At 54.3% G+C, this 23,488-nt stretch overlaps 1 protein-coding gene across 6 annotated transcripts in view; it reads left to right on the top strand.

Moving 5' to 3' along the window:
• Positions 1 to 23,488, top strand: part of ANKRD11 (ankyrin repeat domain 11) — a 117,845-nt gene that overhangs the window by 75,212 nt on the left and 19,145 nt on the right. For 2 of the 6 annotated variants that reach the window (XM_018061885.1, XM_018061883.1), the window contains exons 3-4: positions 15,294 to 15,434; positions 19,619 to 19,757. In XM_018061885.1, coding sequence (XP_017917374.1) covers positions 15,348 to 15,434; positions 19,619 to 19,757 — 226 coding nt within the window. In that variant the 5' untranslated portion in view covers positions 15,294 to 15,347. Of the gene's footprint in view, positions 1 to 15,290; positions 15,435 to 18,304; positions 18,389 to 18,494; positions 18,562 to 19,618; positions 19,758 to 23,488 lie in introns of those variants that run through there. The other 4 variants (XM_018061887.1, XM_018061884.1, XM_018061888.1 and 1 more) reach the window with 4 other exon arrangements.

The raw sequence follows: 23,488 nt of genomic DNA, 5'->3' as shown, positions 1-23,488 counted from the left end.
GCCTGGGTCCATGTGGCCCTACAGGGCAGTGATGCCTGTCCTCATTTACAGACAGGGAGACGGATGGCGGGTTGAATGGCTTGCTCATGACTTCAGCCCGTGAGCACAAAGTGTGTGCCACGGCCACAGCCACCCCGCAGGTGGTGAGGGGCCCGACTTCCTAAAGCCCTGGCCTGAAGCCGCCTGTAGTGCAGGCCTTCACTCCCTCTACTCGGTCTGGTTTGGAGCCAGAACAGGGGAGGGAGCCTTCCATGGTCCTGGGATTGTCTCTCAGGGCCCCAGGCACTGCTGGGAACACCCGGAAGCAGGAGCAGTGAGTGCTGGCGGTGAACCTGGCTGGCCGCAGCCTCGCTCACGTGTGCTTCCTCCCTGGCGTGGGCTCGGGACCAGGTCCTCTCTCTGGAGCAGGCTGTTGACGGGGGGCGGGGGGCTTGCCTGCTGCAGCGCCCCGCCCTGCGCTGGCCGCCTCGTGCATGGGAACACCCGTGTTGTGACTTACATAGATCACACAGAAGGCAGTCTGAGTTGATACACGCTTTGAAAGAATTTGCCACAGATGCAGTTTAAATAGCTGAATCTTTAAAACAAAGCACTGGAATTTTTAGCTGTTGATTTGTATGTCTGTTCAGAAAGTTAGGTATGTGAGTGGTCGTGACTAGAGGTCCTGAGTCCAGGACTTGCCCAGGCCCCTGTCCACACCTCCTCTCTGTCTTCCACCCCTTCTCCATGTGGAGGAATTACTGAAGAAGACACTGAGGAAATGAAAGTTTGGTTAAAAAAAAAAAAGAAAGTTTGGTTATTCTATAAAAACAATTTCTCAGAACATTTTTAACAACTCCATTTTAACATACAATTTTTTCTTCCTTGGAATATTTAGTATTTGATTCTAATGATGACTATACTGAGAAGTGTATCTGTAGGGCCCATAAATAGATTTTTGCAACATGAAATATCAAGTTTGTTTTTTCCTCTTAATAATGTGAGCTCATGATCCAGGGGTTTATTTGCTTTGCGTTCTGTACAGTGGCTTAAAAATATGGTAGGAAGAAGATAGAAGAAAAGTATGTTTCTCTTCACCACATCTCAGACTGGAAGACCGAAGGGGACAGGGCAGACGCTTCCGATCCACGGAGACGGTGCTGGAGTTGCGCCAGGGCGTGCCTGCTTCCCTTCTGCGCTATTTGGTTCATGTTGGGCCGTCTCTCTGCAAGCCTGTCAGGAGCTCCCCTGTTTATACCGCTGGTTTATCCTGGACTGAATGGTTTGGCTCCAAGGTCTCAAACTCTCCAAAGATGAAATGGCCTCTGTTTTCCAAACAAAGTTGAACTGGGTTCTGAGGCTCGAACCTTAGACGGTCTGGCCTGGGCCCTTCCTCAGGCTGTGGCTGCCCCCCTCTCTTCTGGGACTTCTGGCTGCCTGTGAAGCCGGGTGTGGAGCCAGTCCTGGGAACCTTGGACCCGGGCCTGGGGAGGCTCAGGTGATGTGTGGGCAGGAGGACTGGACGCCTCTGAAGTGGCTCACGCCCCGTGCCTCGAGGCTGCCGTCTCGTGGCCACTTCATGTCTGTACATGAGTTTGCACAAAGATGGTTCATCCAGGGGCTTTATTTTGCTTCTGCAGGTATATAATTTTGCAGTGTTCAGGGATTGGAAGGCATGTTTGCATACATGGAATTACTTTCACTGGTACCAGTGGGATTTAAGCAGTGGGCAGGGTAATAAGGGGAGGGGATGGGTGCTCCTTTAATCTGGAATTCCTTTAATCTGGAATTTTTGTGACATTATCCTCTGTTTACAGCTTTCAGAAATCGTCTGGTGTCACGGCACATATGTTCAGAGCTGTTGCCAAGGTGACGAGCCTCTTCTCACCACCCACGCAGTCCTGCTGGGAGGGGCTGCCTGGCGGGGTCTGTTCAACTAAGAGGTCCACAGGCTGCCCCCTTGTAGCTTGATGGCTCGACTGCTTTCCTTGGTAACTTAAAAAGAAAAATCCTGTGATGCGTTTCCCATGGAGCGAAGGGGACCCACGTTGCCTCTGTGGTTTTCAGCCGACCTCCTTAGAAACACACAAGTGACTTGGGCTTCATGTGTTTGTCAGTGGAAATATCCTTTAAACATTCAAAAATATGGCACATAAGCAACTTTAGTCATGGCCTGGGTTATGATTTACGGTTTTTTCCCTGGGTTAAAGGAGTCTGAAGTCGCGTATATTGCAGCGCTGCTCCTCCAGTCCGCCTCTCTGAAGGCTGCTTGCACAGTCAAGTATACTTGTATGTCATTCGGGGCCTTCTCCTGTTCACCTGCCACTTCACTGCACTTTCAGGAACAGGAAACCATCAACCATGTTTGGGTCCTGAACCCTCTGAGGATTGGGGCAAAGCTGTGAATGGATCCTCTCACTGTTCCTTCCGAGTTTCTGGGGCCTCAGGGCTCCCCTGACCTTTGTGCTGTCACCTCTGCTGCCCCTGAACTTGGTCTCAGAGCTTCGAATTCAGTTTCTGTTTAGATGAAAGTTCCTGATTAGTGACTTTGGGTAGAACCTGGTCTTATTCCACAGAAGACTCTCTTACATGCAGAGTTCCTTTTCCCCTTTCTCAGTCAAGATCTCTTGGTAGTTTTACAACTGAAGACATATGCCACCACCAGAAGTGACAGAAAGAGTGGTGTGAATGACTGTGCCAGTGTGAAGCTGCATCAGGTCTTTTAGAAAAGTTTGTTTATTAACTGTGCTGGGTCTTGGTTGCTGCACGGGCTTTTCTTTAGTTGTGATGAGCGGAGGTCAGTTGCAGTGCTCAGGCCTCTCACTGCAGTGACTTCTTCCATCGTGGAGCTCAGGCTCTAGGGCAAGCGGGCTTCAGTAGTTGTGGCCCCCGGGCCCTAGAGCGCAGGCTCAGTAGCTGTGGCACACGGGCTTAGTTTGGTAACTGCCAGGCACCATGTGGGGTCTTCCTGGATCAGGGATCGAACCCGTGTCTCCTGCATTGGCAGGCAAATTCTTTACCACTGAGCCTCCAGGTAAGTCCTGCTTCAGGTTTTTACAAGGATTTCGTTTCTTGTAGTTTGATTTCTAGTGGTAAGCCTTAAACTTTTAGGTATACGCATACAGAAGTGTAGACGGGTGTTCACTGTAGCACTGTTTGTATTGCCAGAGTTGGAACAACACAAATGCCGGTCAACAAGAGAAAATAAGTACCACACTGCAGTCATAATAAAGTAGAACTACGTTTAACAGAAGCCTAGATGAATCCTCAGAAGCATTCTGGAGGGCAAAGGTGTATGAGGATCTGTGCAACCTGTTTCCTGTAACAATACCACGTCATGCGTAGAGGCTGGCAGTGTAGCGTTAGCACGAGTGTGAAGACATGTATGGCGAGGATTAGCCTGAGAATCCAAGATCTTCAGAGAGGAGAGGAGGAGACAGCAGGCTTCATCGGGGCTGCAGCTACACATGTATTACTTTATATAATGCATTCCAGACCAAATATGGCAAAACGAGCAGACGATGGACGCACCAGTGCTTCTTTAATTGCGCCTCGTACTCCTCTGTTTGCTTCTGCGTTGTTACTTTGTTGTAAGATGACAAGGACAGAAAATCCTTCCTGTGAGGAAATCATGAAAGCAACCAACCCGATTTAAACATGTTCACGGCCCTCCAGATTCCTGGAATGGTTTGGAAAAGAACTAAACCTCAGCACTGTGAACATGTGCGTCAGACAGTGGTGCTGTGGGCTTTGAGGATGCAGAACTGACCTCAGTTGCTGCTGTCGACTGGCTCGCCCAGCCTGTAATTTTTAAAATTAAAGTTCCTTAGGTTTTTTGTGACTGTTTTTGTGTGTGTGTGTGTGTGTTTTTTTAATATTTATTCATTCCTTTTGGTTGCACCAGCTCTTAGTTGCAGCTTGAGGGAAGTTTTAGTTGCAGCATGCGGGATCTGGTTCCCTGACCAGGGACTGAACCCCAGCCTCCTGCATAGGGAGCGCGGAGTTGCTGGACCACCAGGGAAGTACCTGTGTTTTGTTTTTAATTGGCAGGTGCTGCGGTTGGAACCAAGCTGGCCACTTGGCACACCTTGGCTTGTGTCCAGGGGAGTCCCCAGGTCCCGTTATGACCCAGCTCCAGCTCTCACTGCAGTGCTCGGACCTCACCTCATGTCCCTGTCCCGCCTGAATGGGACCTGTGACAGGCAGAGTCCCCTGGAAGCCTCCGGCTTCCCAGCCTGGAGGGGTTTCTGGGTGGGGCATGGTTCTACTCTGGACTCCCTGAGCTTCTCACTTGCTCACTTGGGACACTCATTCCCATAGTGCCTGTGAAATAACTGTCCTAGGGCCAAACTCACAGAGTTTCTCCATATTATGTAGGTAAAATGATTAGTAAAACACAGAATCTTAAATGAGGTCTGTGGACGCAGTTTGCAGTTCCATCAGCTTGATTCTGTTAACTGGATGACAGAGGCACTGTGTGTGCATAGTGGGAGATTATAAAATACAAAAAAGACCAGAAACACATTCCCGCTGGGATCCCTGTGTTACTCGCTTTTCTGGATTCTTGCTTTGTGGATTAATTATATTTTATTATTACCTGTTGAATTTTAGCAAAAACGAGATCCTACTATCTTATAACTGCTTCTTTCTCACCCAGCGGTCTCTGCCTTTCCGTCTTAGACCTCAGAGCAGCTGTGACCTGCCCTTCAGTGTGTCTGTCAGAGCTGGCACAGGATTGGCCCTCTTTCTTCTAGGGCCAGGGGAAATACCTCAGGCTTTGCCACCTCAGAGGTACTAGGACCACTATTTACAGGTATTGACATGCTGGTGACTCCAGGGAGGGTCTCGTGGGGAGGAAAGCCTGCACTGGCAATGGGAGAGCTGTCAGAAGTCCTTGCTGGGTCCCCTTCCAGCTGTCCCTTTTCTCCAGGGAGGGAGCAGTAAGTGCCCACCAGCCTCTTCAGTTCAGTTCAGTTACTCAGTCGTATCCGACTCTGCAACCCCATGGGCTGCAGCATGCGAGGCTTCCCTGTCCATGACCAGCTCCCCGAGTTTACTCAAACTCATGTCCATCGAGGCAGTGATGCCATCCAACTATCTCATCCTCTGTCATCCCCTTCTCTTCCTGCCTTCACTCTTTCCCTGAATCAGGGTCTTTTCAAATGACCAGCCTCTTGCTTTGGGCTAAACTGAGAATGTTGTTAATCTGCTGTAAACAAACCCCAGGTTCTGTGATAACCACTCTCTGGCTCGGACTAGCTACGCTCAGAGTCCCTTTCCCCACGCGAGGGGAGCAGCCAGAGAGCCAGGCCTGGGGCCTTCCTCAGGTGGAGGTGACCCTGAAGCCAGGGGTCTGAGGGGCCCCGGTGCACAGAACGGGGGAGGGGGGTAAGCTGGAGGAGCGTGTGGCTGGTTGCTGTTGCATAGGTGTGTTAGTCCCTAGGCCGCGGTAACGGCGCCAGGCAGCAGGCGCGGCACAAGCGCGTCCTCAGTTCTGAAGGCAGACTTGGGAGGGGGGGTGCTGGTGGGACACCCCTCGCCAGGCCCAGCAGAGGCCCCGGCCGCCCCCAGTTTCCTGGGCTTATGGCCACGGTGCCGTCCCCTTTCCCTCATCAGGATGCCCGCGCTGGGGCGAGGGTCTACTCAGAGCACCTCGAGACCCTCACTTGGTTCCCTTTTACCCAGTCAGGTCACGCTCACAAGTGCCGCATGGAGAGACCTTTGGGGTCTGCCAGTCAGCTCCCTCCAGTGTCTCCTGGAGGGAAACGTGGGGTTTTTCTTTTGTAAACACACAGGTTTTAGGTGTGTGGCGTCAGTGTGCTCACCTGGGACTCAGCCCATCAAGAGAGCTCTTCGTGACCTGCAGGGACCACTGTGGGTGCTCCGTGTGCCGGGTGCTCCCAGCCGCTCACTGAGTCGTGGACACGCTTTGTTTGCAGTTTCCAGCCGTCATGCACAAGGACCCCTCCCACAGGAAGTGGGGTGTTTGGGCTGATGCGTTTCCCCTGTATTCTCAGTGCTCTCTCACTAAGGAACAATCACTGTTTCTCTATGCGCTCCACTGCCCTACCCAGGAGTGGCTTTCTCTTGGGTTTTGCCAAAGCCGGCTCTCCAGGGAGGAGGTGAGGCTGGGCAAGCGTCTGCCACGGTCAGCATGTGTCCTGCTCCAAGTGAGCGGTGCCAGTGCCCAGGAAGGGCCCCCAGGCCCTCAGGGGAGGCAGAGGCCACGCCCCCAGTGTCACAAAGGCACAGGGTCACTACGAGCAGGGCTTGAGGCTGGGGTGTGCGCTTACAGCTCCTGTTTGTGGTGCCAGACCTGTGTTCAGAAGGTCTCGGCCAGTGCAGTTGCTCTGAGAGGTCAGCCGACGTCTCCTTGCTCAAGTTCCACAGTGACATGTCGGGAGCTGAGGACACTGTGTCCCTCCCTGGTCCCTCATCCCCAAGGCTGGCTGATGGTGACTTTTGGGGCAAAAGAGGCTGCTTCATTATGGGTTTATTTCTGGATGACTTATTTGTTAACTCACTAGGCTTGTTTTGTTCCATGCATCCCCCTGGCAAACCTTGCTATTGAAAGAGGGAAATAACCAGCCGATTATTTAAATGTAAGGAAAGCAGAGATGATCGTTTTTTTGGTAGCCTTTTTCTATTTCTACAAAAAGCTTTCTGTTTTAGGAAGCAGAGTGTATGTGGACACTGTTTCCAGCACAGATAGCCCCCTTCTAGGCTGCCATGAGTCTGGCAGTAGTGTCCCCTCTGACAGATGGCTGGGCCAGGGTGGCCTTGGTCCCAGGAAAACCTCAGCAGCACATGACGGGGGCAGCAGCCTTGACGGTGCCCGGCTTGGACAAGCAGACATGCAGGGCACAGGGGTGTTGTCATGGGGCCCAGCGGAGGACGTGTCTGGGGGCACTGCCCACCGCAAGGTGGGTGCTCACATCTGCCTAGTGACATGGACAAACCTGCCAAGAAGCCTCCTCCTCTTGCCTTTGCTCTCAGCCTGCAGCAGGAGCCCAGACCTGGTGAACCCATCTCTAAGGCTCCTCTGCCGTGAGACACACGGATGCAGCTGCGAGTGCCTCCTGGTGCAGCAGTAGCACCCTCTCTCACGGTGTCACAGGATAGGCGTGAGCACTCCCCAGACGTGTCCTCCGCTGTGCCCCACGATGACACGCCTGCAGCCTTGCATGTATGTCCACACCTGTCCAAGCCAGGCACCGCTGAGGCTGCTGCCCCTGTCACATGCTGCTGAGGTTTTCCTGGGGCCAAGGCCACCCTGGCCCAGCCATCTGTCAAAGGGGACACTGCTGCCAGACTCACAGCAGCCTGGACAGGACCTACCTGCGCTGGAAACACTGTGTCCATGTACACTCTGCTTCCTAAAACAAAGTGTTTTGTAGAAAAAGGCTACCAAAAAGCAAGGCACCCTCCCAGGCTTGCTCAGAGGCCAACCTGCAGTCTTCTCCCTAAAATTCTTCAAGTCCACATAGGCCTAGCAGACAACCAGCTGAGGTGCCGCCGGCCACACGGGGTGCGCGCACTGTCAGAGCACACGGCCCAGCAGGCTGACATGAACGGCCTTTTTAAAAAGCAGTTCTAGAAGAGTGGGGGACTGGGCGACGCGTGTCCTCAGTGAGGACGCTCTGCGGGAATGCACCGTGGGGCGCGTGGGCTATAGGACCAGACCCCCGGAGAGACCCCTGCTCGGTCACCTGTGTGTGGGCACCGGGCCCCCCGGAGGAAGAGGGGGCAGACAGCGGGTCCTCCTCCTGGGCTCGCCCAGACGGCACCCCACTCTGCAGCCAGAGGCCTGTGATCACCATGCGCCACCATGCGAGGCTGGGCAGCACCTCCTGCCCTGGCGCTCTGCTCCGTGTCCATCCCTCTGCCTAGTTTCCTGACGGGGAGATGTCCCTTTATGTCCAAAATGTTAGGCTTGTACAGAATTCTTCTGTCAGCCATCCTTCAGTTTGTCCAGGGGCGTAGGCCGTCCTGGGGGCACAGGGCTGTGCAGAGCGGGAGGGCCCCCAGAGGCCCCGGCTCTGGGCAGGCGGCCCCTCCTCTTGGAAGGCACCCTTTGTAGGCTGGGTGCCTCGGGGCTCCTGGGGTTTGTTTCCCACGGTGGTGATGGCGGTTATCCAAGCCTTGCGGGAAAGTGCCAGGGGAGGTGTTAGCACTCTCACGGGGCTGGTGGCCCAGACTGTAAGGTTGTGTGCTGTGTGCTCTTATGTGTGTGTGTGTGTTCAGCCAGGCTGCTCTGGGCTGGTGGAGGCAGTGTCCTCGTCTCGACCCTGGGCCTTGCCCACGCCTGAGGATGGTGGTGCTGAGTCCTCAAGCCACTTGGCTGCCTGGTCACCTGGCTGGAAACCAATCATCAAAGTCACAATTAAGGCTTTTTCGAACCAACTGGCTGGAAGAGTGTCGCGTTTCCTGTGAAGCTGCCATCACATCTTCATTTAGAAACTGATGAAAGGGCTGCCTAAGGGTGTCACAGGGGCCGGGGCACGGCCACGCTGTGATAAAGTGATCACAGCAGAGGCAGCGTCCAGCCTCCCGCTGACTTGGGTCTTGCTGCCCATATTCTGCATGTGACAACCTGGGGCGGCTGGGGGCCTGGGTGAGCCGCCGTGCGGCCGCTGGGTCCCGGGGTCTCCAGCACAGACCCTCCTGCCCAGTCACGAAACTGAGGCTCTTTGTTTTCCTTCACTGACGCATACTTGATTTGCCACGTTGTCATGTATGTTCCCGGTCTACACGGCAGTGGTTCAGTGCTTCTATAGACCAGGCTCCAGCGCGGTGACTGTGGGCGCTGTCCATCATTCCCTGTGCCGTACAGTGCGTCCATGCAGCTAATTTCTGTCACATAGGAGTTTGTGTCTGTTAAGCCCACACCTCTCTCCTGCCCCTCTGCCTTACATCTGCTTGCTGGTGACCACTGGTTTGTCCTCGACATCTGTGAGTCAAGTCACCAGTTTGTTGTATGTTTCAGGATCCATATAGAAGTGGTATCATGCAGTGTGTGTCTTTGCCTGTCTGACCTACTTGGCTTTGCATAATGCTCTCCAAATCCATCTATGTTGCTGCAAAGTTTCATTTTTTATGGCTGAGTAATAGTCCATCGTGTGTGTGCGTGTGTGCATGTGTGCGCGTGCACATCACCTCTTCTTTGTCCATTCATCTGTAGATGTCCGCTTAGGTTGTCTGAGTCTTGGCTATAGTAGTTCATCGTGTGTGTGTGTGTGTGTGCGCGCGCGCGCGCTTAGGTTCTCTCTGAGTCTTGGCTATTCTGACTAGTGCTGCTGTGAACACTGGGGTGCATGGATCATCTTGAATTAGTATTTTTGTTTTTTCCAGACATACTCCAGAGTGGAGTTGCTGGGTCATATAATAAGTTTGCCTTTAGTTTTTTAAGGAACCTCATACTGTTCTCCACAGCGGCCGCACCAGTCCACATTTCCACCAACAGTGCGTGAGGGCTCTCTCCTTCACCTCCTCCCCAGCCTTTGGTATCTGTTTAATGACGGCCATTCTGAACAGTGTGAGGCGGCGCCGCACTGTGGCTCTCACTTACATTCTCTCGTCATTAGCCGCGTGAAGCATCTTCTCGTGTGCCTGTTGGTCATCTGTGTGTCTTCTTTGGAAAATGTCTATTCAGGTCTTTTGCCCGTTTTCTGATTTTTTAAAAAATGTTTTCAGTGTCTAAATTCTTTATATGTTACATATATATTTACATGTAATATACACATATATCTATATTATATGTACCTATATTATATATATCTATATATATACACACACATAGGGCCACAGTATGCGGCTTGTGGGATCTCAATTCCTCTACCAGGGGCCGAACCTGTGTCCTTAGCAGTGCAAGTGTGGAGTCCTGGCCACTGGACTGCCAGGAGGTTCATGTTTATCCCATTGGGATACTAACCCCTTTTGGTTAGATCATCTGCAGGTGTTTTCTTCCACTCAGTAAGCTGGCCTTTTTATGGTTTCTTTTGTTGTGCAAAAGTTTAAAATTTACTTAGATACCCTTTTTTTTTTTTTGCTTTCATTTCTTTTGCCTTTAGAGATGGATCCAAAAAAACATTGCTATGACTTAAACGTCAAAGAAAGTTCTGCCTGTGTTTTCTTCTAGGAGGTGTATGGTTTGTGGTCTTATATTTAGGTGTTTAATCTGTTTTAATTTATTTTTGTATATGGTGTGGGGAAGTGTTCTAATCTTTAATCTTTTACATATGGCTGTCCAGTTTTCCCAGGACCACTTATTGAAGAGACTGTCTTTTCTCCATGTGTATTCTTCATCATAGATTGACCGCAGTAGGTTTTTGGGTCTCTGTCCTGTTACATTGGTCTGTGGTCTAAATGTCTGTCTCTCTGTCAGAGCCGTACTGTTCTGACTTTTGGAGCTCTAGAGGCTAGTCTCAAGTTAGGGAGCAGGATTCCTCCAGCTTTGTCCCTTCCCCTTAGGGCTGGTTTGGCAGTAACTCCCTCACCATCCAGTGGTTAAGATTCTGTGCTCCCGGGATAAGGGGCAGAGGTGTGATCCCTGGTTGGAGAACCACACTCCTGCAGGCCACACAAAGCAGCCTGGCAATTTGGCAAAATTTGTGCTTCTGTGTAAATTTTAGGGTTATTTGTTTTAGTAGTATGGAAAATGTCATAGATATTATGATAGAGATTGCGTTAAACTGGTAGATTGTTTTGGGTCATGTGGCCATCTTAACAGTATTAATTTGTCCAACTCAAGAGCACACGATATCTTTCCATTTTTTTTATATCACCTTCAAATTTCCTTCACCAGTGTTTAATAGTTTTTACAGTGTAGATCTTTCATCTCTGTAGCTAAGTTTATTCCTAGGTATTCTTTCATGCCATTCAAAATGGGGTTTTTTCTTTCTGACAGTTCATTATTAGTGTATAGAAAAGCAACAGATTTCTGTCCTTATCTACTTAGGCCAGTGTTTCTGCAATGTCCTGACAGCTTCTCATTGTGAGGAAAACAGTCTATTTCTGTCTTTGCCCTTAACATACCCTGGAAACGTGCTCACAGGTGACTTTCATGAGATGTGAGTGTGATGCCTCCTGGTACTCTGTGTTGTGGGCTATTCCACTTTCTAAAACATGGCTGTTGAACATGCTGCAGCAGTGGTGGGGCCGGGTATGGTCAGGAAACCCGCAGGAGGTGAGCTGCATCTCGGGGCATGTCCCCAGAGTCCGTCTCATGCTTGTGTTTCTCCTTTGGTGAAAAGTCTGCTTGTGTCTTTTGTGCATTTTCTGTGTGGATGTTTGTCGTTTGTCTGACTTGTGGTGGGCAGTTTGTCCTTTCATCCTGTAAATCAGTCTCCACTGGGCGGCTTTCAGTTTGGTTGAGATGCAGAGGACGGGTGTTTCCCTTTTTGAATGAATGGCACTGCTGGTGTCGTGTCTAAGAGCGCTGCCTACCTGAGGTCTCTAAGATTTCTCCTACTGTTTTTCCTAAAATTTGTACAGGTTGTTATAGGTTTTTTTTTTTTTTTTTTAAGATGCATACCTGAGCATTCCGTTATTATTTGGAGCGCTTGTTAATGACACTGTGTTTTTGTTGTTTCTACATGTTCTTGCTAGTTAGCAGACACAGGGTGGATTTTTGTGTGTTGCTATGCTATTTTGCAGCCTCTTTGACCTCACTGTATCTTGGAGTTTTTGGTTGATTTCTTGCAATTTTTTAGGTAGACAGTCATGTCATTATCAAGTAGAATGTTTTATTTTCTGTCCCAGTTAGTTTGTCTCTTTCCCCCCTTTTCTTCCTCATTCGCTGACTGGTGCTTCAAGGACGATGTCCAGAAGCGGGAGTGGGAGGGAGGCGTGTCCCGTGTCTCACTGTCAGGGCGATGCTGGCTGACGGTGCTGTCCACTCCCCTCCTCTCTCTGAGGGGTTCATGGACCCTGTGGTGCTGAGGGCTTGGGCCTCAAAGTCTTGGGCTTTGAATGCCAGACACATTTTCTGCATCAGGTGTTAGGATTGGGTGATTCTTCTTCCCTGACCTGTTGATGTGGTGGGTTGTGTTGATTAGTTTTCAAGCACTGAACCAGGTTTGCAGGTTTCTGACACCGGCGTCACTGCCCACCCTCTCTGGTCACCTTCTCCACGTGGTGACCCTGTAGGGGTCACTCTGGACCTGGTGCTGGCTCTTCTCCCCATTTTCCTGCAGCTGCCTAGTGAGTGGGCTTTGTGTCCCCGGCTTTTGGCAGTGCTGCAGGACCATCCAGGGCCACTTTCCCTGTCCTGTCTCTCTCCATAGCTGTCCTCCTCTGGGTCTTCAGGTTGGTCTTCCTCTGGCTTGTGCTTTTGTCTCTTGGTCATCTCTGTCACTTTCTTTCTCCGTGGATCAGCCGTGGAGGTGTGTGGACTTGCCCCCTATGCTCTTGGTCACCTGAGTTCTCAGGTGGGTATCAGCCTGTCCCTGTCTTCTGCATTTCCGGTACATCTTGGTCCCTTCTATGTAAGATGGCTGTTTTTCCTCCTGTGTTTCCAGCGCCTTCACCCCCCATCTTCCTAGAGCTGTGTGATCAGGTTTCGTTTCCATTCTGGCCGCAGTTACAGTGGCTTGTCATGTGCTCTGTGCAAGGGGCAGGTCTCCCTGCAGCCTGGGAGCCCTGAGCTGCTGCCCCTTGTATCCAGTGACCTGCCCTTCTGTATGAGGCATGGGGCCCCCTGAAGGGAGATGGTCTTGGAACAGAGCCTGGCAACCAGCCCCCCACTTCCTAATGACCTCCTAGGGTGCAGTCTGTCCATAACCAGCATTTTAAACTTTATTACTGTGAAATGTAACATAACATCTAAAAGTCTGCAAAGTATCGATAAAAATGTAGGATCTCATTCTCACAAAGTGCACGTGGGTGTGGCCTTTGTGTAGAAAACTCCTGTCACACTCCCAGGCGTGACTCCCCTCCACACTTTTACAGCGATCACCGCTTGACGTCTTAGCCGTCCTGTCGCCTCAGTCAGGCAGACAGACAGTATGCCCTTTTCCCCCCTTGACTTGTGAGACGGTCGGGCCTGTGTGACTCAGTTGCCGCTGGGGCCTGTGTGGTGGGGCTGTGTGCGTGGCTATGCCTGCGCTCCTGTCAGGATGTCAGTTCTTCTGCTCTGCATCCTTGCTGATGCTCTGTATCTTGTTTTGGTTTTGTGTGGATTTCTCATCTGGATTTCCTCTCTTGTGAAGGGCCTGTTTAAGTCTCGCGTCCATGTCCACAGTGGACGTCTACTCTCTGGCTTGCTGGTTTGTGGGTGCTCTCTGCAGAGGTTGCCTAAGGGCTTGCTGGCAGGTGCGTGTGTAGGAAGCTCCCTCTTCTCCTGTGGGACGGTGACCTTTAATGAACAAAACGTGCTGCTTTCCAGGTGTCAGAATTTGCAGGCTTGGCCGTTATGGTCAGTGTTCTGGCTCTGCAGGCGTCTTTTTTACCTGGAGGCTGCGGAGGTGTTCTGTCTGTCGTCCAGGGCATGTTCGTGCGGTCTGTGGGTTCTGTGGGGGGGTCACTGTCGTTTCTGCACTGCACTCCTCGGTGGGAATGCAGCTCACCTGCACACGGGCTCGGCCTGTGGGGGGCCCATGTCAGCGTCAGGCTGTGTCAGCACTGTTCTTCAGCTTTTTAAAAACTGTGACGTTAATTTTTTAAATTAATACTTATTTATGGAACTTGAGGTTCTCTGCTTTCCTCGTTAGGTTTATTAGCAGGGTTCCTTCCTTCTTTCCACGAGACTTTTCCCTGCTTTACTCCTGCCGATGTGGCTTCTGCACAGGGATCACTGTGCGGTTTCCTGACTGTGCTCCCGACAGCAAGTCCTCCCGCTTCTCCCTGGGCCCGGGGTCGCCCCATAGGTGCTCAGTGGCAGGGCCTGAATCCTCACATGCCTGAGGGTTCGCCACAGTAGACCTTTACTGAAAAGTAACTATTTTACAAAAGGAAACAAGATTAGTGAAGAGTGGCCTGGCTTTGTGCAACTCAGATCCACAGGGCATGTACTAAGACGAGTTTTGAAAGTGTGGACTGGCCTCTGCATGCCCTCCTGGTCTGGACACCATGAGATCAGGGTCCCGGACTCATGGATCTGTGAGGTGTCATACACACTCAGAGGTACCCATGTCTTGGAGCAAGAGGGGCGAGTGTCTCAGGGCTCCTTGGCTCAATTTTTCTCATCTTGAGACTAGGCAGTGAGTTTTTAAAAAATTTATCTTCTGCATAATCTTTTAAGTTTTTATGGAAACATTACTGATGAGTTCCCAGGTAGTGTGGAGCTTCAGCCACTGTCTTGAGTCAGTTTCTGAGATGCCATAGCTCAGGCTGAGATGGTCCAGTTTTGTAGTAGGAAAGTACAAGAAAGCTTGGAATTCCCAGTTTCAATTATAGACAGGAAATGTCATTTCCGGCCGCAGCCCTGGGTTGTGCGGAGGCAAACCTGGGCCCTCGGGCGGTGCTGTGCCACCAGATTGTGGCAGCCAGTTACGAGCCGGGGCTCCTTTGTGAACTCTTATCAGTTGACATGGAGACAGAAGACAGGTTCTTGGGAGGCTGGTGCTCCCAATCCAGATGCTTCCGAACAGCATGTTTGCAAAGCTGTTCAGAGCAGAGGCTGATTTTGATTCTAATTCTGGTGAGTTGTGTGAGACCCTCGTCCAGCACGGCAGGCCCCCGGGGGTGTGATCTGGTTGGTGTGACATGCTCTCTCTGACTGTGAGGATGAGGGCTGAGGAGGGCACTGTCAGGAAGACAGAGCAATGCTTCTTTTCCCTGTTCCTTCTGCCAAACACAGTGAACAGCCTGAACGTGATGGACGGGATGTGCGGCACTGTCCATGCCCGGCAGGCTCAGCTTGGGTTGGGTCAGTGCGGCTGCAGGCAGAAGAGACTTGTAAACAGGTCCAGAGAGAGGCTGGCGCCTGCCAGGCGGTCAGGGAGCAGCCCACGGTAGTGAGACGTCGAGTCGGGCAGAGCCTCCGCTGGGTTTCTGCGGGGAGGGGGGTGGGGGGACTCACCAACTCCGTGCGATGCAGTGGGGTCTCTACCTGGTAGAGACCTCCTCTGCCTGGTAGCTGGACTCCCATGTGAACCTGAAGGCCCTGCCGTGTTCTCTATCGTGGGGTGTAGACAGTGCCCTGCCGGGCTGGCCACTGGGTAGTATGTCAGGAGAAGCCCTGTTCTGGCCCTTATGGGGGAAGGGACCCCTTCAGAAGAGCCACTGCACCATGCATCGTGTGACACTGGCTGGAGGTGCCTGCGTTTCCTGTGGGGTCACCGAACCTTAATCCCATGTCCTTTGTTTTGAAGCAGACGGTTGATGATGAAGCGATGGCGGCGTGAATGAAGGCCCAGTGAGGAGAAACGATGCCCAAGGGTGGGTGTTCTAGAACCCCACAGCAGGAAGAGCGTTCCCTGAGCAGCGACATGGTGGAGAAGCAGCCTGGGAAAAAGGTGAGCTCCCACATCTGTGCGGGGTCAGACCCGGGTGTCGCCCGCCCGGGCTGCTCTGCTTGTCCCAGCGCAGGGCGCTGGCGTTGGGCCCCCTCTGGGGCCAGCGTGGGAGGAGCTGCCGTGGTCTGGGTGGCTGTGGACGACGGCACCAGCTTCCTCTGGAGGATGTGTTTGTCGTTTGGCAGCAGAGTGCTTTCAGCACTAGGTCCATGGACAGAAGCTGGTGCCTGTCTGAGAGACCCCAGGACCCCAGGTTCTGACCTCAGCCGTGGGCAGACCAAACGTGACAGAGGCCACGTGAGCGGTCCTAACCGAGACGCTGCTGGGCAACTGGACTCGCGGTTTTGCTCGACCCAGTGTGAACAGGAAACGGAATGTCGGCCTGTACCCTTGTGTCCTGTTCACGTGCTGGTGCCCTGGGCTCGGGGGTGTGCCGAGTGCTCCACGCACCGTGACCCCAGTGTCCCCTCCAGGCTGGTCTGCAGAATCCCAGACCCACAGCCTTCCCGAGGGAGAGCCACCTGCGAAGGCGGTCTGTGGCCCGTACCCTGGCTCCTGTCCAGGAGGAGGGGCCGGTGCACAGATGACCTCATGTGGAAGCTGGGTGTGGCTTGACGCTGCTTCGTCACATGGCTTTCAAGCAGGTCTTAGATGAGGCCTCAGACTCCCTGCTCCTCTGAATGCTGGGAAACTGTAGGCGCGCTGGTTCTCAGGATCCACGTGCAGATGCTGAAGCCCAGGAAGGGCGGCAGGGGCAGGGGTCTGCCAGATCTTAGTTCCCCGTTCAGGGGTTGAGCCTGCACCCCCTCCCGTGGAAGCGCAGAGTGTTCATTTAACCTCTGGACCACCAGGGAGGGCCCCAGACAGGCTTTCTGGTGGCAGCGAAGGGACAGGGTTTGCTATCCTGGATGGACTCCTGTGGTCCCCATGACCTGTGAGGCAGATGTTGCCTGGGGACCGCTGCTTGTCTGTGAGGGCACAGAAGGAATGGAGAAAAAGCCTCAAGGAACAAACTGTGCCCAGTGTGAACCCCTTCTGCTCCCAGTCCAGGCCGCACCCTGCCCCGCTCTGCAGGACCTGGGCTGTAACTCCCTGTGCTCACCGGGCACAGCTGTGTGACAGCCACACGTGCCCACAGCAGACTCCATGAGGGAAGGGATGGGTCCCACCTTGAGAGCAATGAGCACCCAGACTTGGGTTGGCGGGTGTCTGTGGAGGAGTGCCCAGGGGTGTGGCAGCGGGCGTGAGGAGGCAAGCCCACAGCCCAAAGCAGTGTGCACGGTGTATTCTGCACGCTGTTAGCCAGCTGCTGGGTACTCAAGTTTGATTGAAGTAGAAGTGCACCTTTCATTTCTAGAACCTGGGAGCATCATGATCGAGACCAGGTTTCACAGCACCGCCAGTGTCCTTGGGGGCCATCCCGCCCCCGTCAAGCCTCTGCGCTAACCATGCCTCCCCGCCCACAGGGCATGTGGACCCGTGGCAGGAATTTCTGCTGCTTTCTCGTGGATAGGCTCTTGGTGTCAAGAAGGAGGTTTTCCCTCTGGGGCTGCGTGGTATCCGCTGTGTGGATGTTCAGCTCCACCTCCGTTGTGCGGATTCAGGTCTGGGATGTGAACACACGTACATTGAGGGGTTTTCTGCAGAGGTGACAGATAGGGTTTACTAGTTGGTCAAAATGACGGCTCCTCTGGTGGCTCAGATGGTAAAGCGTCTGCCTGCAATGCGGGAGACCCGGGTTTGATCCCTGGGTTGGGAAGGTCCCCTGGAGAAGGAAATGGCACCCCACTCCAGTACTCTTGCCTGGAGAATCCCGTGGATGGAGGAGCCTGGTAGGCTACAGTCCATGGGGTCGCAGAATTGGATACGACTGAGCAACTTCACTTTCACTTTTCAAAGTGACTGCAAAGTTCTGCTCCGCAGAACCTGGTCGAGGTGGACCCAATCCATGCTGACACTCAGTGATGTCTGTAGACAGACAGGGGTTTTCCTACTGTCTACAGGCTCTCTGTGATCCGTCTGGACTCAGTTTTGTTTTGAGCTGTGAAGGAGGGTCAGTGTTTATTTTCTTCCCATGAGTGTCCACCTGGTCACTGTCACTGGAAGGCTGTCCGTTCCTCCTGGATTGTGGTGGTCAGGTGGGGCTCACTTGTGCTCTTTGCTCTGGACATTTGGCCTGTAGCTTAGGGCCACCTGTTGTGTGATCTTGGTGCCTGGTAATTTAACTTGTCTGCTTTCATTGTTCTCCAGCATTGTCCTTGTTAATTCTTGTACCTTTGGTTTCCATGTACATTTTGGAAAAGCTGGTTGATCTGCTGGGCTTTGACTGCTCTGAATGCAAAGATGCGTTTGGGAGATGTGCTGGGTTAACAGTGATGAACACAAGTGGCCTCCATTTTATCAGTCCTGTTTCTGTTCTCAGGGATATTTGTCATCTGCATAGAGGCCTTGAGCATCTTTTGTTAGGTTTATTCCTGTGTGTTTGATGTCTCTTGACATTAACACGGCCTGCTTCAGCGTGACTTCCTGGTTGTCTGTAGTGTGTAGGAACCGCCCGCTTTCTGTCCAGCAGCCTCCCTCACCCACTCACCAATCTGAAGAGTTGGACTGTATGTTCCTCATGATTCTTTCAGGTGTCCAATCCTGCTGTCCCTCAGGAAGATCAGGGTTTGGGGGGACTCTGCTCTGACTGGAGGAGCCACCTCCCAAGGCTGTTGTCCGGCTGGGCGCCCCCACCCACGGCTGTGCTGGAGTGGAGGCACTTTCTTAAGTGCATGCTCGTATTCTTTTGCTCATTAAAAAAGTGGTTTTGTTTTTCAGCAGTTGTGATTATAGGTATTCTCGCCTTGAACCCTGTCTTTTGTAGCGGAGCCTGTGTCGAGTGAGGACACCCTTCTCACAGTGACCTGGGCGGTGGTGTCAGGACGACTCAGGCCATTTCTGCAGTTGAGAAGGTTGTGATTTCTGTACTTTATTTTCTTAATGTGAATTATATTCATTTTTCAAATGTTTTGAATTTCTGAAACATTTTGATTTGGATTATCTTTTTTCTGTCTAAAGATGAGAGTCATCGGCTGGGCCAGGAGTTTCTTGGTGGGAAGGTGCTGAGGCTTCTCGGGCTTAGCTGGTGGGTCTGCTCTCCGGCGGGGGTGGGGTGCAGGTGGGGACAGGCGGGCCTGTATTGGGCCTTGCTTGCTGGCCCCTCTGCACACTCCGGATGCCCTTGCAGCTTGTGGTGTGCTTTGGCGGGACCCCTGGTCACCGAGGGTGTCTTGTTACCTCCCAAGACCGGAGGGCTGTTGGGGCCCCAGGAGACGAGGCTGTGCAGCGTTCAGGCCTTGGTGTACCCTCCAAGGATCACCTGAGTGCCTCAGTGTTGCGAAGGTGGTGTGTGTGGGGAGGATTCCAGAAAGAAAGCTTGCCGCTGGGGAAGGGAGCCACATGGCGGTAGCAGTGCTGTCTTCCATGTCAGCGTGAGCCCAACGGCCTGTGCGGCGCCCTGTGGGCCAGTGAGCTGGGCACTGCGTAGTCGGAGGTGCCACCGAGTGTGCCCCGTCCCACCCCACTTGCAGGGCTCTGCGTGCTGCTCTTTCTGGGTGGGGCCTTGTGGAGTCTGAGCCCTCCACCCCTCCCACGAGGCAGGCATCACCTCCGGTTCTGCAGATAGTGACACCAAGGCAGACGCGTGACTGGACTTCCCAGGATGGGGCTGGATTGTGGGCTTCTGGGCCCTTAACCTGCCGGGAGGCCAGCAGGGCTGGGAGTGATGGCCACACCCCACCACCGTCCAGGCCAGCTCCTGCGCTGGGGTGGGCTTCCCACCCTGGGGCCACCCGCAGGGTCACAGGCCTGTAGTGAGGCCGGAGATGACAGGGGGCTGCCCATGGACAGGAGGAGAGACCAGGCTTCACGCAAAGGGGAGCCCATTGTCTTGGGCAGACATGCTTCTGTCCAGTGGGAGGCTTTACAGCGCACAGTGGGCGCCATTAGTCAAGCCTCTCTGAAGGTATGCTTGCTCACCTCCGAGTCCGTCCCACGAGCAGTGCCATGGCTGGCGGGTAGAAGGCTCCATTGCCAAGTATGAGGTGTGTTCTCCTGACACAGGAAGTGAAGTCCTTGTAGATGTGAGGACATTGAAGCTTTAATTTGGGGACGCTGTCTGAAGGTGTTACTTTCTTTTCCAGGACAAAGATAAAGTTTCTCTAACCAAGACCCCAAAGCTGGACCGCAGTGATGGTGGGAAGGAGGTGAGAGAGCGCGCGCCCAAGAGGAAGCTGCCCTTCACCGTGGGGGCCAATGGAGAGCAGAAGGACTCGGACACAGGTACCGCTCTCGCCCACCCTCGCAGCCTGGGCTCTGCGCTGACTCTGGGGGGTCCTTCTTGAAGGCCTGGGAGGGGTGCTGGGCGAGACTCTTTACTGCTGGCAGGGTGACTGGGAGCCGATAGGGAAGGTTTCCTGCAGAGAATCGCCCCGGCCCAGGGGCCTCCCGTGTTGTCCACCGTGTGTGTGAGACCACCAGCTCCTCTTCCTCTGAACTCCCAGGCACCTGCACTCTTCAGCCTCCGGAGAGCTTTACATGGGAGGATAAATGGGTTCCCCTCAGGGCTGCCGACGCACATAAATTAACCCAGTTGTCTGAAGTAAAAGCCAAAGGGTACTGTGAAACGGGCAGAAGCGAGTGCTGTCTTCCCTCACGTGCGGTGGAGCGCGTGCAGGAGGACCGGAGACCGCCGCGTGGTGCCCGTGCTTCTAGGGCCGTTCCGTCTTAAGCTGCACAGGGACGAGCTGGGTCCAGGCAAGAACCTGGCCCCCCTGCTGGTCAGCTCACTCCCCTCCTCTTGGCCCTGGGGCTGGAGCCTTCCCAGCCTGCCGATCATCTGAGGGCAGGCCCCTGAGCCAGGGGCAAGCATGGGTGAATCCATGGCGCCGCGAGGGGGTCCTGCTTCCCCCAGGATGCAGCCATGGGGGAAGGAGCGGAGGATGAGATGGGGCGCAGGCCCTGCTGTGTGAGAATTTGCGTCAGTTCACAGGACAAGTACAGGCACAGAAATGAGACAGACGGGAGAAAGTTGGGAGAAGTGGCAGAGGGAGAAGCCTGAAAGGAGTCTCTTTCCTTCTCAAGCTCCTGCACAGGTGCCGCCCCCGCAAAGGCGCCCCCCCTGCCCCCCCGCCAGCGTGTGACCCCTGGGCTCCCAGCCCTGAGTAAGCACATGGGCTCATGCGCTCAAGCGGGTGGTGCAGGGTGGTGGAGTTGGTGGTGCCAGCTGGGGTACGACTGGGTTACTGGGAAGGTGGTCCAGCCTCCATGAGGTCCTTCACAAGGAGAGTCGTCGGCATCCTCCCAGGAATCTTCTGGGTCAGGCCTGGTGCAGAGGACACAGGCTGGCCCAGACACGTGCTTAGGCTTGAGCACCTTGGCCAGTCCTGGTCTGTGCAGGGCTCAGTGTTGCTGTTTGGTTTCAGGCTTCTTGGATGCTGGGCATCTGCAGTTCAGTGTTCTCCTGCAAGGCCTTCCTGTCACTCACAGGAAGACTGCTGCCCCAGGAGGGGGCGGCCGGGGGCTGGGAGCACCTCAGCACGAGGCCTGTGGGGTGACTGCAGAGGCCCAGCACAGAGCACTCACCCTCCTCCTGGTCATCATCGCCCATTTGGGGACGGGTCCTACTGGACCAGTGACCCTTCAACAGCAGGGTATGAGCTGCCTGTGACCCCTAGGGGCCCACTGCGTAGCTCTGTTACCTGTTTGGTTTGTTCATGGGGCAAACCAGACTCCAGTAACAGGGAGTGTCATGTCCTTCGAGTCAGTACTAAGCACCTCACCCGCAGCCCTGGTCACTGACCCCTGTCTGCCTTTCCTGGTGAGCAGCCATCTGGGCAGGATTATGTCCTCCCCGAGGCCAGGGGCTGCAGTCATCCCCATCCCTGCCCGCTGCAGCCGGGGCTCCCTCTTGCGTGCCTGCGTCCCTCCAGCGCCCTCTGCTGGGAGATGCAGCCTGGTTCCAAGCTACCAGCGGCGTCTCCTCAGCTGTGCCCCAGACCCCCGCCCCCTGCCCCGGGGGCTGGCCTGCTGAGAACATGCACCCAGGACAGTGTGGAAGGGGCATCCTCCTGCCCGCTGCCGTTGCCCACTGCCAGTCTTGGTGGGACTGGGACCTGCTTCAGATTTTTTTTTTTTTTTTTCTCCAGAGCTTAACTCTACACACACCTACCTGACCACCACACAGCAGCCTTCCTGCTTAGTCTCACGACGGTCTCACTCCCTCCACCGGGGGACATAGGTGGCTGCACGTGGCTTCCCTGAGGGGCAGGGCCTGCTCTGGGGGGATGTGCTGGGCTCTGAAGTTTTGAGAACATGCCCTGCTGAGTGCTGGAGGCCACTTGTGTGACCACACAGGTGCTTGGCCACCTGCTGGGCATGGACCAAAGCAGAGTAACGCTCTGAGAGCCACCCATGCCATGACCCTGGAGTCCTCAGGACCCCAGTGAGAGCAGGACTGGTGTGGGGTACTGGCCAGCTCCATCTCGGGCTGAGTCTGAAGGGTGTGGCTGGGCCCACTTGGTCTGGGTCAGGTGGCTGCTCTGCCTACTGGTCGCCAGGGTTTGGGGATGGGGGCCTGAGGGGTGCTTGCAGGCCTCCAGATGGGCTGGACCAGCAGAGTGGGTGGTCCGTCCATGTGTTGCTGGAGTCCTGGTTCAGTTTGCAGGTGTTGCTGGAGTGAAAGCTGGGGTCGGTGGTTGGGAAGCCCTGCTGTTGGTCCATTCATGCTGGCCTTACCTCACAGACCCTGGCCTCCTGATCACGCTCTGTTGCCCTCGCCAGGCGCTGAAGAAGCCTTAGTCAGGAATGGGGAGGAGAAAGACTGCCTCCCACGCGCCCCCTCAGGTCAAGGACGTACTGAAGGCCACACAGGTCTCCTTTTCGCTGGTCAGTGATGGTGATTTGCTTTAAACAAAAGGAGACACCAAGAAACCGGAAGGAAGCAGGTCCTCACTGCAGCCTGAAAGACAGGCCCGTGGTGGCCCAGGGCACCAGAGGGCTGGAGCGTAACGGGGACCCTGTCACATGTGGACGGTGCCCAGGCTGGCTGCTTGGTCAGGAGCCTGTCTGTGACTCTGTCCTGCATGGTGGACCGTGTGCTTCTGAGACCAAGAGATAGGACACTGTCAGGATGGCAGGTCCTGGCACTGACCCCACCTCCTGCCTGCTCCGACTGAGCCCTGTGACTTCGTGGGGACTGTGGTTGCCCACCCACCCTTCAGGGCAGAGTGTAGGTGGTGGTGACATCTGAGAGGGTCATCAATTCCCCACTGTTGTGCCAAACCAGTCTCCAGAGAGGCTCCTCTGCTGGGAAGCCTAGGACTGTGTGATGATGGGGACTCACCCTGTGCCCCAGACACAGGCTTCTGGTGGCAGCGACAGGCCGAGGACAGCCTGCCTGCTGTATGATACCTTGGGCCGGAGGACGCCGTCCTTCGCTCAGGGTCCGTGTGATCTCCCAGGCTCGTGCCATCCTGCCCCTGCGGGATGGCCTCTGCTGGAAACAGCTGTTGTCCACTCTGTCTGGAGAGGTGGAAGCGAGGACAGACCCCCAGGTGGCAGCAGCGGGTGGGGCTGCACGGGGAAGCTGGCTTGAGATCAGATCGCGTCCCAGAGAGGACGGGGCTCCCGCACTGGGAAGCCACACAGGCAGCAGGGGGTGAGCCCTCCCGGTGCTGGCACCCTCGCTGAGGCGCAGCAGGGAGCTGGGGCATCCAGCCTGGCTCTGGAAGAGCACACGGTCGCCCAGTGGCTGTGCAGGTGTGAGAACGGCCCACTTAGAGTGTCAGGTAGAACCGGGGGATGTGGAGGCAGAGGCATCTGCAAGCTTGCCCGAAAGCCAGAGGTGGCCCTGGTTTCACAAGGTCTTCTCGAAACTCTGCATCCTTGCTGTCAGTTCTGCTGGGGTCAGGGAGCACAACTCTGCATGCCAAGTTATGAAACAGAGGTGCTCAGGGCTGCTCTCTCCACAGCCCCAGCTGGGCAGTTGTGGGGGGAGCAGAGCCATCTTCCAG

Source organism: Capra hircus, chromosome 18 (assembly GCF_001704415.2).
Source record: "Capra hircus breed San Clemente chromosome 18, ASM170441v1, whole genome shotgun sequence".
NCBI classification, from domain to species: Eukaryota; Metazoa; Chordata; class Mammalia; order Artiodactyla; family Bovidae; genus Capra; species Capra hircus.
This window is presented reverse-complemented; position numbering and strand designations above follow the sequence as displayed.